The following is a 14,527-nucleotide window of genomic DNA, read 5'->3' as shown; positions in this document are numbered from 1 at the left end:
AAACATAATTTGCTACTTGCTCCACTTGCAAAGATGCAATTTAGCGTATTCTTCTATACGTCTACACCTAGCAGCATTAGCCGCCTACTTGCAAAATAGGCAACACCTGTCCCTCTTTAAAATACCAGCCATTAAAGCATTTATGGAAGGTCTTAAAGAATTATTCCTCCAAGATTACCACCCTCACCAGTGTGGAACCTTAATATTGTTCTAACAAGGCTCATGGGTCCCCCATTCGAACCAATGCACAAATGCGAACTGCAGTTCCTAACATGGAAGGTGGCTTTCCTTATCGCTATCACATCTCTGCGAAGAGTAAGTGAAATACAAGCCTTATCTCTTGAAGAACCCTTTCTACAACTACATCGTAACAAAGTGGTTCTTCGGACAAACCCGAAATTCCTCCCTAAAGTTATCTCCCCTTTCCATCTAAACCAGTCAGTTGAACTGCCAGTTTTCTTCCCTAATCCAGACTCAGTAGCCGAGAGGGCCCTTCATACCTTAGATGTTAAAAGAGCCTTGCTTTATTACATCGACAGGACCAAAACTTTTCGAAAAACCAAGCAACTGTTTGTTGCTTTCACACCACCACATAAGGGCAACCCCATTTCCAAATCGGGTATAGCCAGGTGGATAGTTGAATGCATACAAATATGTTACCAGAAAGCTAAACGTACTCTTACAGTTCCCCCTAGGGCGCACTCCACGCGTAAAATAGGGGCTTCTATGGCATTCTTGGGAAACATCCCTTTAGAACACATTTGCAAAGCAGCCACATGGTCTACTACACACACCTTCACTAAGCACTACTGTGTCGATGTGCAATCCAAACAACAAGCTTCAGTAGGCCAGGCTGTCCTAAAAACTCTATTCCAAACTGCTGCAACTGATACAGGTGACCACCGCTAGGGGAGACACTGCTATATAATCTATCCTTAGTGTATGATCTGCAGCTCATATGCCTCGAACGGAATATGCTACTTACCAGTATGCATCTGTTCTTGGCATGTAGAGCTGCAGAGCCACACACGCCCACCTGCCTCCCCGGGACCTGTATCTGTTCCAGCATTGTCTTAATTAGACACTACACATGGACATCCTTTCTCTTTACTTCTTATACACTCCATCATTTCCCATCCTGGCGAAAAACAATCTGAGGATGGAGTGGATGCCCATGCGCACTGTTGTCCAGAGGAGGAGTCACCTATCTCGTGACCAAAGACTTCTTCCGAAGACAACAACAACCTGCAATCATCCGAGCCCAACACCAGATGGCGATCTTATCCTTAGTGTGTGGCTCTGCAGCTCTACATGCCAAGAACAGGTGCATACTGGTAAGTAGCATATTCCTTAAGCACTCAATCTTGCTAGTACCAAAAGATTAGACTTCAGATTGTGAAACAATGGCTGTTTGCTGCATCTGATTGTGGTCAACATTTGACACCTTCAACCTGGCCACAGCCGCAGAAAACAAACTGACAAGATGCCTGCAACAGTATTATGTACCTATGGTATATGACGGGCCCACCCAAAGTAATTAGCTTTTGGAAATATTTTAACAATATTAGCAGTTCAAGTACATCAGTGACCACGCCAAATGTAACTAGTAGATGCTTCTTTCTTGTATTGGCAGTTTAAACACTACAAGACGCAGTATGTTTTGTAAAGGAGAAAAGAAAAAGGTGGTAAAAGCACAAGACCAGGTTACATCTTGAACCAATAATGTGTTTTGGTTAGATCGATATTTTGTCTAATTATAATGCTTTTCACTTCACAGGAATTCAAGAACATTGTGACATGCTACTTCGGGAGAATCACCAGAAACAGTAACCAGTCATTGCTTCCATTTTTAAAGTCTTGCAATGCGGAATAATTTGAACAGTATCATAGTACAAGAATGCCGCGCAGACTTGTGAATCTTTGCGTGTAAGACTTTCCACCTATTAACTTGATGCAAATGGCTTATGGTGTAAAATGGGAACCTTAAGCCAGAAAGACTGGAGTGGCAAACCATTGCCAAAACTCCTCAGATAACCTAAGTCGATAGCCAAATAAAACATTTCCTATGTTAATGTCTTTTAACATCCCTAACGAAAAATAGGGAACCTAATTGTTTACAGTTGTTCAATTTCTTATCTATGCAGATTTTCAAAAAATCATGGTGCTGCTGTTTTGATTGATCCAAAGTATCAAGGAAGTGTTACATGAGAACATAAAGGGGTACTTGGAAGATGTATAATTTTATCTTTAAGAATAGCTGTTGATATAAAGGATTCTTTTTTCTATACAGTTATTAAAATTATTTCAAACTGACTTCTCAAATCTGTGGTACTGTTAGCCTTAAGCTCACTTAGTGTTTAAATAAGCACTCACATTAACTGTTCATAATAAATAATTTTTATTTAAAAAAATCTAGGCAATAAATAATTAAAAACCAAGTATATGGAATGTTGATTTCCAAAACGCAAAGAACATAAATGTAAACAACATAAACATAAGGCACTGCCATGTCCAAGAACCATGCCGTTTTATAGCTGTTAAACAATATTCTTGCTATGGAGTTTTACTTTGGAGACAAATTGCTGTGTGTTGAACATCCATGCTTCGTTGGGACTGAGAAATAAATAATTTGAAGTAGTCCGGACAGCATTGGTGGTCTTCTTTTGGTATTGGTTTTCTCTGTGGTCTACAGGGTCTGTGAAGTAAAAAACATAATTTATTTAACAACAAGGGTTGGTTTCTGTTCATTACGTCAACAACGATTTATACTGTTAAACGTGCTAATTTGCAGCAGATTTCAATTGCTTGTTGTGAGCATACTAAAATGCATCTTTCAAATCCAAAATTCATTATTTACTGTGGAGGTGTATGGTGTTTTCTCAAGACCCCCCACCCCTCTGATTGCTTGAATTACAGCACATTTCCTGGGAATACCGTTCTTTCCATTACCTAGAAGGCTACAGGATAGTAAGATAAGCAATCAGTATAACAGTTAACATTTTTCCAACAGTACAGGTAAGAAAAAAAGGTAAATGACTCAACTGGACTATAAGAAGGTACTTAATGAAAGTTAATAATCGTTTTAGTGACATACATAAAGAAACAAATCTTTGATTAGCCTAGTAAGCACAGACCATAAAAATGTAATATTCAATTTGTGACCAAAGTAGGCAGAGTCAGCTACAAAAATCTAGACTGCCTAACGTTATAAAAGAGCTGCTTCAGGGTACGAATTATATTTTTTGTAAAAAAAATGTCTCTCAAGCATTTTTTGAAAAGTCAATGATTGAAGTGCACTAAAGCAGCAAAAATGAAATGTTACGTTTATTATGCCCAGAAGACATACACATTGGGTTTATAGAACCAAGCAACTATTCGTTCCATCTTGATCATAAAATGTTAGAATAGAATTGTATTGCACAATTAATTATAATCATTGCAATCGCAAATATTGAGATACAGAATAAAGTGCAAAAGCGTCCATTTTTTTTTTTTTTTAGCCATTTACATTTAAAAGGATTAAAACTGATAATAGTGGAATGAGCTGTAGGGTTCTATGGATTTTTCGGAGGCTAGAATTGGAGTTTGATCTAGCAGAATCTGTGCCTGGAAATCAGGAAGGTCGGCTAAATACAGATTAAAAACCATTGGGGTCAGTATACAACCTTGCTTTAGGCCCTTGTTAGTTTGTATCTTTTTGGTTGTTGACCAGTTGGCGGACACTCTGATTTTGACCCAGGTTTCAGAGTATAGAGCCACTAGCGCATTTAATAGTGAGTTGTTAATGCCCCAGTTTTTTAGTTTCGTCCACAATCTTGAACGGTCCACACTATCGAAGGCTGTTTGAAAATCGATATAAGCTAGATAGAGTGCCTTCCCTTTCTTATCCAGAGTTGTTTCTATTAAGTAGGACGCACAGATCGTTATCTTCGAAGCTAGAGCTCTTTTGGAAGCCAGTTAGCGTAAACGGGATCAGATTTTGTGCTTCAGCCCAAGCTGTCAGTTCTTTTAGGAGCAGGTTAGCGTAGCATTTCCCATCGACATCTAAGAGGGCGATCATGCGATAGTTTTCTGGGTTCAATTGCGTCCCTTTTTAGTATATTGGGACTAAAAGAGAACCCGTCCATGACTCGGGAATGTGCCTTCCTGATCTATACTCCGTGAATAGTGGTGCCATAATGGTTGCCCATTTAGAGACTGTTCCCTTATATACCATTGGAGGTATGCCGTTTGGGCCTGGTGCCCCACCTGGGCACATTTTGTTTATAATGTGCATGACCATATCTGCTGTTATTTCCTTCTGATCGCTTGGTAAGTGCGGTGGCTTAAAGCGAGGTGGTATGTTGGTGGAGGTAGCCGATTTGTCACTTGTGCTGTCATCACTGTGCGAGTCCACATAGAGAGCGTATATGTGATTTTCCCACGCTTGGGCTGAGGTATTTGTGACAGTGGGTTGCAGATTTGATTTGAAGCAATTATTCATCCACTTCCAGAATCTCTTCTGATGAGACTTTATTATTTCATGAGCTTTGATCCAGTTAAGTTCTTCAGCCATTCTTCGAAGAGAGAATCTTGCTTTCCTGTGGCTCTGACGAATTGCTGCCACCTTTTCCTGGGCTAATTCATTGGTTATATTTTGCATGGTATAGTTTAATTTATGTTTAATAGTCGATATTAACTGTTTGTTTTTTGAGACGGTCATCTTTTAAGTGTGATGGGCACAAATTTCTCTTCGTCCCTATGAGTTTATCCCTAAACTCTCCCGAAGTTGTTCCCAAGATATTGTCGGGATTAGATTACCATTTCCCTCAGTTGCTCTGGACAGGATTAATTCTACTTCTCCTTCCATTTTTTCTTTATGTTGAGTCGACCACCATATTTTCCAGATTGGCCTCCTCGCCGATCAATTTGATTTTTGGGCAATGGCATTGCGATCATAGAATATTTCAGGAGATGATGGCATGGTCACTTGCCAATGAGGGAATTACAGCAAAATCTTGTGCTGCATGAAAATGCGCAATCGAGAGCCAAATATAGTCTACAGTTGCCAGTTTGGAGTGGGAGAAGTGAGTATAAGCTGCTGGTGAGTCTGAGGATGATCTTCCATTTAAGACTCTGAGCCCCAGTTGGTTACAATAGGCTGACTATTGAGAGTCCATGGTTGTCCTTTCGTTGGTACTGGCAGCTTATTTCTGGAATAGACCAGGTTGAGTCATCCAAAGCTACCACGGAGGAGTTTAAGTCTTGAAATCACCCATGATTAGCCGTAGATCGTCCGGGTGTTCAGCATGTAAATCGCTGATTATTGGCAGCATTCTGTTTAAAGTTTTGGCCTTAAATGGGTGAAGGTAGCTACAGACTAAGATCATTTTCCGCTGCTCCTGGCTTAATGTATCGGAATATTGGAGCCTTGTTTTGAGGAGTATGTAATCACCATTTCCCTTGCATACTAGGGATACCTGGATTGTCAAGTTGTTCTTGATGTAAATTGCCACTTCTCCGGAAGCATGGCCCCAAGCTTGTGAGGGTGTAGCAAGCGATTCGTAGGCTGTGTTATAGTTTATCATGTAATCTATAGGCAAAACGGGGAGGATCTCTTAAGTAATGGCAGCGTTCAGCGTAAGACTAAGTAGGTAGCCTCATTTACTCTAACTGAAGTGTTTGCTGCCGATTGTTGGTCCTTTAAAAACTTTCAGCAAAATGTCCATAATACTTTAGTCTTTCTTTTTTTTCTTTGTGATTTCAGTAGTAATGCAACATTACAACTTCCCCCTCCCCCCTCCTCCCCCCAACAGTAGAGGAGTATGCTTCAGCAATTACATTTCACCATCAATTTGTAAGCCGTATCAGAACGGTATGTGGGACACTTAAAATCTGCAAGTAAGTACTTTGCACCCCATCACTTAATTTGGTTACCCTTCTGCAGTTGCCAGGTCCTGCTCTGCTGCAAATTCCTACATCTCATGCTGTAAATGAACCTCTATCACACCCGATTCCATTCTACCCCCGTAGCCTGTCCCACTATATACCAACCTGTGTCGTACTCCACACTCAGCCCTTACCCATCTTACAAATTCCATCAGCCATTGTTTCCAGGTGGGCAGCCAGTTAGTCATCCACTTAAATGCTATACATTTCTTTGCCGCCGCTAATCCCACTTCCAGGACTTACTTTGAAGGTTTAGTTTCTTTGGTGCAGGTCACCAGGCCCAGTAAATAGTGCCAGATGGTTGGCTGCAATGCCATTCTGATGAATTGACCCCGTGCTTCGAACACCTCCCTCCAAAAATCCTCCATTCCTTGGCATGACCACCACATATGTATACAAGTCCCCACTGCTACCATGTACTTGGTACATTGTTACGGCTTGGAGGGGTCAATACTGTGCATCCATCGCGGCATTATATAGTCTCAATGGACACACTTATAATGGATCAATTTAAATTGCGCATTACACGTTACCTTTCTACAGGTGTCCAAGATGGATACCCATTCGAACTCCTCAAATTCCTCACCCACATCTCTCCCAGTGTAGCTTCAACAATGCATGCGGGCAGCCGTACGCAGGATCAACAGCGAGTATAACTGTGTAATGAGTTTGCCCTCTTCCCCCTTGTCCGGTAGTGCCTGGTTCAAGATTTGCCTTTCTGGTTCCTGTGGGAACCCCACCCAGGCCTTACAGATAGCACCTGCTAGACCACCATAGTCGAGGAGGCATCTGCCAGCAACCCAAACCCATTCTGGTTAGCAGGACTCAGTGCACTGTCAGTTGAAAAACCAGCATCCAGTAGCTAAAAAGGGGGCAAATAAAGTATGGGGGGGGGGCTGCAACAAAAACCCAATTTCCTACACTCCCTAAACCGTTGATTATGCAGTGCCCGGGTTTGGAAGCACCACTGTGGTATTGGTGCTACATAAGCCTATCCCTGTAGTTCCGCCGCTAGTGGAGCATGTTCCGACAAGGTGCAGGCCAAATACCGGACCATCCTGAAGTCTGCAACCAGCTCTGGGTGTACAAGCATGTGATCTATTCCAGAAAAAAAATCCCATGCGGTAGGGAATAAAAGGAGTAACCCTCCATAGTTCCAGTAAATTTAAGGTGTCCATGCCCTCCAGCAGTTCCCTAGAAGATCTGCCTAGCAGTGGGCCTTGAGCTATCCAGGTTTCTATCTAACACACAATTACAGTCTCCCATCCATATAATGTCATAGTGCACATATGGTGTGAATAGGCTCATCACCCCTTTGAAAGAATCTGTGGTATCTATGTTCGGTGCATAGGTGTTCAGCAGAACCGTGGGTTTACCACATATTTCCCTCAGAACACCTATATAGCGGCCATCAGCAGCTTTTTATTCAGTCTACACTGGTATACACCCATAATAACACCCGTGCGTTTAGGAAGTAAAACTGGCATACCACAGTATACCTCCCCCAATTTGGCCCATATCTTCTCATGTTCCTACAGTAAAAGATGCATTTCCTGCAGACTTACTATACATGTCTTTTGCTTTCTTACATATGACCATATTCTCTGTTGCTTGATAGGATTCTGTATCCCCTCAACGTTCCACGATAACACTACACCCTCCATGTGTGTAAGGTGCGCGCTGCTTTGGTTCTATGACCTGTCCGTTCTGTCGAAGTGCATAATTTCCGATAGTGCAAGCTCCTCCCCTTGAAACCAAAAACGGTACCGCTGCCTCTCCCCCTCACCCTTGTGGCCCACCCCAACCTGGCCTCCAAAATCAACACATATGGTGTCAAACCAACCCCCTCTAAATTAAAATCAAACTTCTCCCACATAGTGTGCTCCCCCTGCAGCCCCCACTTAGGGGACGACCCGGGAACTACGCCATTAGTATCCACTCACATAATGGAGAAACTTTTGTGTACCTAGATAACTCTCATACCAGATCTGATTTAAGAATAATGCTCAATCATCTGATATTCACCACCACCACCCCCCTCGGTTTTCGCACACATTCAGTGTACCCCTCCCATTAGACTCTAAACCTGTGTCCATATAAGTGCATCCTTCTCATTTTGGCCGCTCAGTTACTCTCAACAAACTTATAGCGTTCTCTGCATTATCGTAGATGTGTCTCTTCCATTGCAAATGCACTCGCAGATGCGCTGGAGACATTAGTCCATGACCATAAGCCAGTCCTCGATCTCTAAGCTGCTTTCTTACCTCCCTGAACGTCTTGCATTTCTTTTGGGTTGCCCCGCCATAGTCCGGGTAGAAGGAAATCGTGTTACCATTATATTCCTCATTGCCTTGCTGACGTCAGTAGTCCCATTGTGTCCTTATATCTCAGCATCCTAGCAATAAGCATTCTTGGTGGTGCGCCAGACTTTGGTCTTCCGCACAGTTCTGTGGCCCCTGTCCACTTGCACTCACCCTCCAACTGCAGTAGGACAGCAGTCTCTGCCCCTTTCGCCAACCCTGATATTCGCACATTATTGCGTTGTAACCGGTCTTCCAGGTCTGCCAATTTGGCCCCCTGCATCTTTAAGCGTCTCTCCTGATCTGTCAGTTGTCTGGTATGAGCCCGTCTGTTCCATCAGCCCTGTCGCACAAGTCTTTCACTTGCTCTTCATCTATTTGTAGCTCATCTGTAATTGCCACTTTGTCAGTAATGGCCTTGTTGCCCTCCAGAATCAGGTTTTTAATGTCTAGATTTGATAGGGGTTCGGCCTCCCCCTGCACGGGCTCCTTGCTAGGAGTCACACCCTGGGCCATCCTGACCAACACCTCCTCAATTGTGTGCTGTGGAGGCCGTTCCTAGGCCATCCCTGGGTTTAGGCAGCACTTATGCAAGATAGCGTGGTACTGTAAGCATCTAGATCTAGTCTCACTGATCTTGTCCATTATCAGTACTGGGTCAAGCCTGATTTGCATATGGCTGGGTTCAAACTGGAATAGCATGGGGAGCAAAAACACGATGTATTTAGGCACCGATCTCTGTACTGAGGTGAATGTATGACATTATTCTGCATTCTGTATATCAATTGTTCTTTTTGCCCTTCTCAGTACTTGGCATAGAGTTGGAGTTGATCAAGCCCCCAAAAATCCCCATCACAAGCCTGGGGCATGCTATGTCCACATGTGAGATGCTTCCAACTACTCATTCCCTACCCTCCGGGTCCGTCGCCATCTGCAACACATAACCTTCAAATGCCCTGGGGCAGCCCCATCATTTTTAATTTTCAGTGGCAGGGTGATGTCATGTGTCCCACAAAGGATCTCACTCAGGCCTGGTATATATGTGCATACACCTCCTACTCGACCAACACTAACTATACTCTGGCTATATTAAGCTCTGTTGGGCTATCCGTTTGTTTTTAAATATCAAAGAGAATCTGCAAAAATACATCGCTAGAGGTTTTGTTTATTATTTTCTCTTGTCATTTTTTTCAATCATCTTTTTTTCAATTTCATTTTTTTAATGGTAATAAAACACCATACTTTTTTTTTCCTGTGTCCATATGTACAATACAAATCATAAGTAATGCAACATTGATATAGTTCTATTGAGTATACAAATGTAACATAATAGGGCAATAAATACATACAATATAATCTTAAATTTGTCCCCATACCATTATCACATTTGTACTAACCTCACATACAGTCATTACATACCAAACAAACTTCTACACACATCACGTTCATTATTTTACAGCTTAAAAACGGCTTGCAACAGAAAACTCAATGGGAATGTTCTTCATTAGTATCCATGGTTATGCCGCGAGCTGGAAAAAGATCAGGCCTTGGACTCGAGCCTGACAGAAGAGTGTCCTGCTGCTCCCCAGATTTAGCAAAGAGAGGCTGCACCACAGACTCGGCTGCACCTGATGGACTTGTCAAAAGGACTGTCCCTGCAGTGGCCACTTTCGGAACAAAGGATCTACTTGTGATATGCCACAAAAAGTTATTCCAAGGGGGAGGTTGCTAGCCCCCATTTCAGCATCAGGGATACAAAAGCCGAAGGAATCCTGCACTTGTGAGCACAGGATCATCTGCCTGCCACTACACGCCGAAGGGCCTCCTGAGCGACAGTCCCAACCTGCCCAAGGTATTCCCTAGTCTGTGGGACCCATGGCATCATCTAAGTAGACCCTGGTTGCCCCTGCAAGATAGAGACTTAACCTGTGAACGACAGCTGTAACTGGAGACTAGTGGCAACTAGACCTAAACTGGACTTCACAGGGTAATTGTAGGAGATAAGAGTCCTAAGGCCAGAGATGACCCTGAGGTTTGGGGACCCCCGGGTGACTCACATCATCTCTTCCACAACTCCAGTAACCAAGGCATCTTCTCAACATCCTGCAACCTCCGCATCAGGACAACTTCTTGGCTGTAACGTGATCCCGATGAAATCTGCTGTGAAGACTCTAAGACTGCTAAACCCAACAGGTATTTGTCTCCCAGAACCTAAGTAGTCCCTGTGACTGGCTCCCAACCCGTTGGGACATTCAAAGAGAGAATTGGTACTAACCTTTAGAAAATCACAGCTCCAGTTTCCTCTGATAATTTTTTTTCATTTAGCATCTACTCCAAGATAATAAAAATACACTGTTTTTAGAAACGTGTTGGATTTTTATTGCGCTGTTTCTTACTTGCGTATTGTTTTGGTACTTCTAATTACGTTATACCCATTTCTTTGACAATGCTGGACTTCTCTGTGCCAAAGCTACCCAAACAGAGCTAAAGGATTTGTTAGAGACCTAAAGAACAAGTTACTTACCTTCGGTAACGATGTATCTGTAAGAAACATTAGTTAGTTAGATTCCTCACCTTAGAATATCCCCAGGCGTCAGACTGGATCCGGAAGATTTTTTCGTCAGCAATACCCCTTGCGCGTCGCTAGGCGTTGTCTGCGGCTCCGCGTCCGTCGTCGGCGTCGTGCGCTGGGATGACGTCGTCGGAGTACTTAGACGCCGCCCTCGCGCGCTGACGTCAGTTCTTGTACATAGCTTTCCGCGCCAGGAACGCAGAGCCATGCAAGAGACCGACACTGGTGCCAAAAATAAAATCTAGGGGCCTGAAAAGGATAACCTTAACACTAGATGTCAGTTCGCAGAACGGGGAGGATGGGTGGGTCGGTGAGGAATCTAACTAACTAATGTTTCTTACAGATACATCGTTACCGAAGGTAAGTAACTTGTTCATCTGAAAGAAACACGTTAGTTAGATTCCTCAACTTAGAATAGATACCCAAGCAATACCAACCCCGGTGGTGGGTCTACGAACCAAGATCACACCAGAAAGTCCTGGAGGACAGAACGGCCAAAGAAGCCATCCCTCCGGACTTGGCTGTCAAGGCAATAATGCCTGGCAAACGTGTGGAGCGAAGCCCACGTAGCCGCCTGACAGATGTCCTGCAAAGGGACACCCCGTCCCAAAGCAGTAGTAGCCGCTGTGGCCTGAGTAGAATGGACGCGCAGCCCAACAGGAGGGTCCTTTTTTGCCTAGGAATAACAAATTTTGATGCACAAAACGACCCACCGAGAGATGGTCCGTTTGTGCACAGCTTTCCCCTTCTTAGCACCCACGTATCCAATGAAGAGTCGGTCGTCCACCCGGAACTGCTTTGTGCGGTCCAGATAAAAGGAGAGCGCACGTTTTGGGTCCAGACGGTGGAGCCTCTCTTCCTCTTTGGAAGGATGCGGAGGCGGAAAGAAGGTGGGCAAGGTGACAGATTGCCCAAGATGAAAGGGGGTCACCACTTTCGGAAGAAAGGAGGGACGAGGCCGAAGGACAACCTTGTCCGGATGAACAGATAGAAAAGGAGGCTTTGATAATAAAGCCTGGAGCTCACTCACCTGTCTAGCCGAGGTGATGGCTACCAGAAAAGCAGTCTTAAGCGTCAGCAGACGAAGAGGACAATTATGAAGAGGCTCAAAGGGAGCGCACATTAGAAATGTGAGAACAAGATTCAAGTCCCACTGAGGCATTACAAAAGGGACAGGAGGGAACGTGTGAGTAATGCCTTTTTGAAAGCGTGTAACTACCGGGGACTTGAAAAGAGAAGGCTGATCAGGAAGCCTTAAGAAGGCAGAGATGGCAGCAAGATAACCTTTCAAGGTGCCCAAGGCAGAGCCCTGCTGGGCCAAGGAAAGAAGAAAGAGGAGAACCTCAGAAAGAGGGGCGGAAAGGGGATCCATGCCACAAATTTGTTCCACCGGCAGGCGTATACCGTCTTTGTGGAGGGACGCCTGGCTGCCAGAATGATATCACAGACTTCAGGAGGCAAGTCAAATGGCATCAACTGCCGCCGCTCAATCTCCACGCATGGAGGTGGAGGCTGGACAGGTTCGGGTGGAGGACCGTCCCCTGCTGCTGCGACAGAAGATCCTCCCGAAGGGGCAGACGTATCGGGGGATCGGTCAACATACTGAGTAGCTCGGGATACCAGTACCTTCGTGCCCAGTCCGGAGCCACCAAGATGACTTGGGCCCGGTCGCGCCTGATCTTCTTCAGCACTCTGGGCAGAAGTGGTATAGGCGGAAAGGCGTACAACAGACCCCAACTCCACTCGTGACGAAAAGCGTCGCCGAGCGAGTGCCGCCTTGGAAATTCCAACGCGCAGAACTGCTGACATTGCGCGTTCTCTTCGGTGGCGAATAGATCTAACCAAGGCTCTCCCCACTGCTGAAAGAGACCTTGTGCCACTTCGGAGTTCAGACACCATTCGTGATCCATCATGCACCGGCGGCTGAGTTCGTCTGCTCTGGCGTTCAGAGAGCCCGCCAGGTGTTGAACCACTAGGGTGATGCCCTGGTGTTCCAGCCATGTCCAGAGGCGCAGAGCCTCCTGACTAAGGGTCAACGAACCCACCCCGCCCTGTTTGTTGCAATACCACATGGCGGTGGTGTTGTCCGTGAACACCTGCACGACACTTCCCCTGACAGAAAGAAGGAAGGCTTTCAGTGCAAGTTGGATCGCTCTCAACTCCAACAGGTTGATGTGGAGACGAGACTCCGCCGGAGACCAGAGACCTCTGATCTCCGCCTCCCCCATATGGCCACCCCATCCCAGGAGGGACGCATCTGTCACTACGACATGCTCCGGTTGGGGAAGGGAGAGCGGTCCGTGAGCCACCACTGCAACTGCTGTGCAGTGCCCTCCGAGATCAAGACATGATCGGACAAGTTTCCGTGATGCTGGGCCCACTGAAATTTCAGGTCCCACTGCAGAGCCCGCATGCGCCGCCTGGCGTGATGCACTAGTAGGATGCAGGAGGCCATCAGCCCCAGAAGTCGCAACACAAGCCTGACCGAAACCCAGGATAGAGGCCGAAAGATGGGAATCAGGGCCTGAATATCCCGGACCCGCTGTTCCGGCGGATAGACCCGGAACTGCGCCGAATCGAGAACCGCTCCGATGAAGAGGCGCTTCTGAGAGGGACTCAGGTGTGACTTCGGCACGTTGATGGAAAACCCCAGCAAATGCAGGAGATCCGCCGTAGTCTGGAGGTGGGAGACGACTGCCTGGGGCGAGCCCGCCTTCAACAACCAGTCGTCGAGATAGGGGAAGACTGGAACCCCTAATCTGCGCAGATGAGCTGCGACCACCGCCATCACTTTCGTGAACACCCAAGGGGCACTGGTGAGGCCGAAGGGGAGCACGGTGAATTGAAAATGCTCCTGGCCCACCGTGAACCGCAGGTAACGCCGGTGGGCCGGCAGGCCGGGGATGTGGAAATATGCGTCCTGCAAGTCCAACGCTACCATCCAGTCTCCAGGGTCGAGGGCAGCTAGAACCTGAGCCAAAGTCAACATCTTGAACCGTTCCTTCCGGAGGAAGGCATGGACGTTCCTGAGGTCCAAGATAGGGCGTAGGCCCCCTTTGCCCTTCTTGGGGACCAGAAAGTAGTGGGAATAACAACCACGACCTACTTCTGGGCTCGGAACGCGCTCGACGGCCTCTTTGGCCAAGAGGGCCGAAACTTCCTCTCGCAGAAGATTCAAATGATCCTCCGAGATACGGTGGTGCTGCGGTGGCATGGCTGGAGGGGTCGTCTCGAAGGGGAGAGTGTAGCCCCTTCGGACGATTTGTAGCACCCACCTGTCCGAAGTGATGGTACGCCAGTGGAGCAGGTGATGGCGAACTCTGCCGCCCACTGGCGAGGAATGGGCCGGAAAGCTCGGACTTGGAGGCGGATGCTGCCGGGGTGGATGTGGGCTGACCGCGTCGGCCTCCAGAACCACCTTGGCGGAAACCACGTCCGCGACCGTGCGCAGGTTGGGTCTGCGGCTGGTGGCTAGGCGGACGTGAGGATGCGCCCCTTCCTTGGCCACGAAAGGGGCGAAAAGCGGAAGTTTGCGATCGCGGGGCAGAGAGGCCCAAGGACTTGGCCGTAGCCCGGGAGTCCTTAAAGCGATTCAGCGCACTGTCCGCTTTCTCACCAAAAACGCGAGTGCCATCAAAGGGCATGTCCATGAGAGTGCTCTGGACATCCCCCGAAAAAGACGTGGACCGCAGCCAGGCGTGACGTCTAAGCGCCACCGTGGTAGAAA

The 14,527-nt window shown here is 46.3% G+C and overlaps 2 protein-coding genes across 4 annotated transcripts in view; one reads left to right on the top strand and one right to left on the bottom strand.

The window, feature by feature from the left end:
• Positions 1–2,644, top strand: part of NUBP1 (NUBP iron-sulfur cluster assembly factor 1, cytosolic) — a 286,868-nt gene extending 284,224 nt beyond the window's left edge. For both annotated transcript variants that reach the window (XM_085628298.1, XM_085628299.1), the window contains one exon: positions 1,778–2,644. In XM_085628298.1, coding sequence (XP_085484424.1) covers positions 1,778–1,830 — 53 coding nt within the window. In that variant the 3' untranslated portion in view covers positions 1,831–2,644. The remainder of the gene's footprint in view (positions 1–1,777) is intronic.
• TVP23A (trans-golgi network vesicle protein 23 homolog A) overlaps positions 2,375–14,527 on the bottom strand; it is a 94,947-nt gene continuing 82,794 nt past the window's right edge. For both annotated transcript variants that reach the window (XM_085628300.1, XM_085628301.1), the window contains exon 7: positions 2,375–2,695. In XM_085628300.1, coding sequence (XP_085484426.1) covers positions 2,687–2,695 — 9 coding nt within the window. In that variant the 3' untranslated portion in view covers positions 2,375–2,686. The remainder of the gene's footprint in view (positions 2,696–14,527) is intronic.

Source organism: Triturus cristatus, chromosome 10, assembly GCF_964204655.1.
Source record: "Triturus cristatus chromosome 10, aTriCri1.1, whole genome shotgun sequence".
NCBI classification, from domain to species: Eukaryota; Metazoa; Chordata; class Amphibia; order Caudata; family Salamandridae; genus Triturus; species Triturus cristatus.
This window is presented reverse-complemented; position numbering and strand designations above follow the sequence as displayed.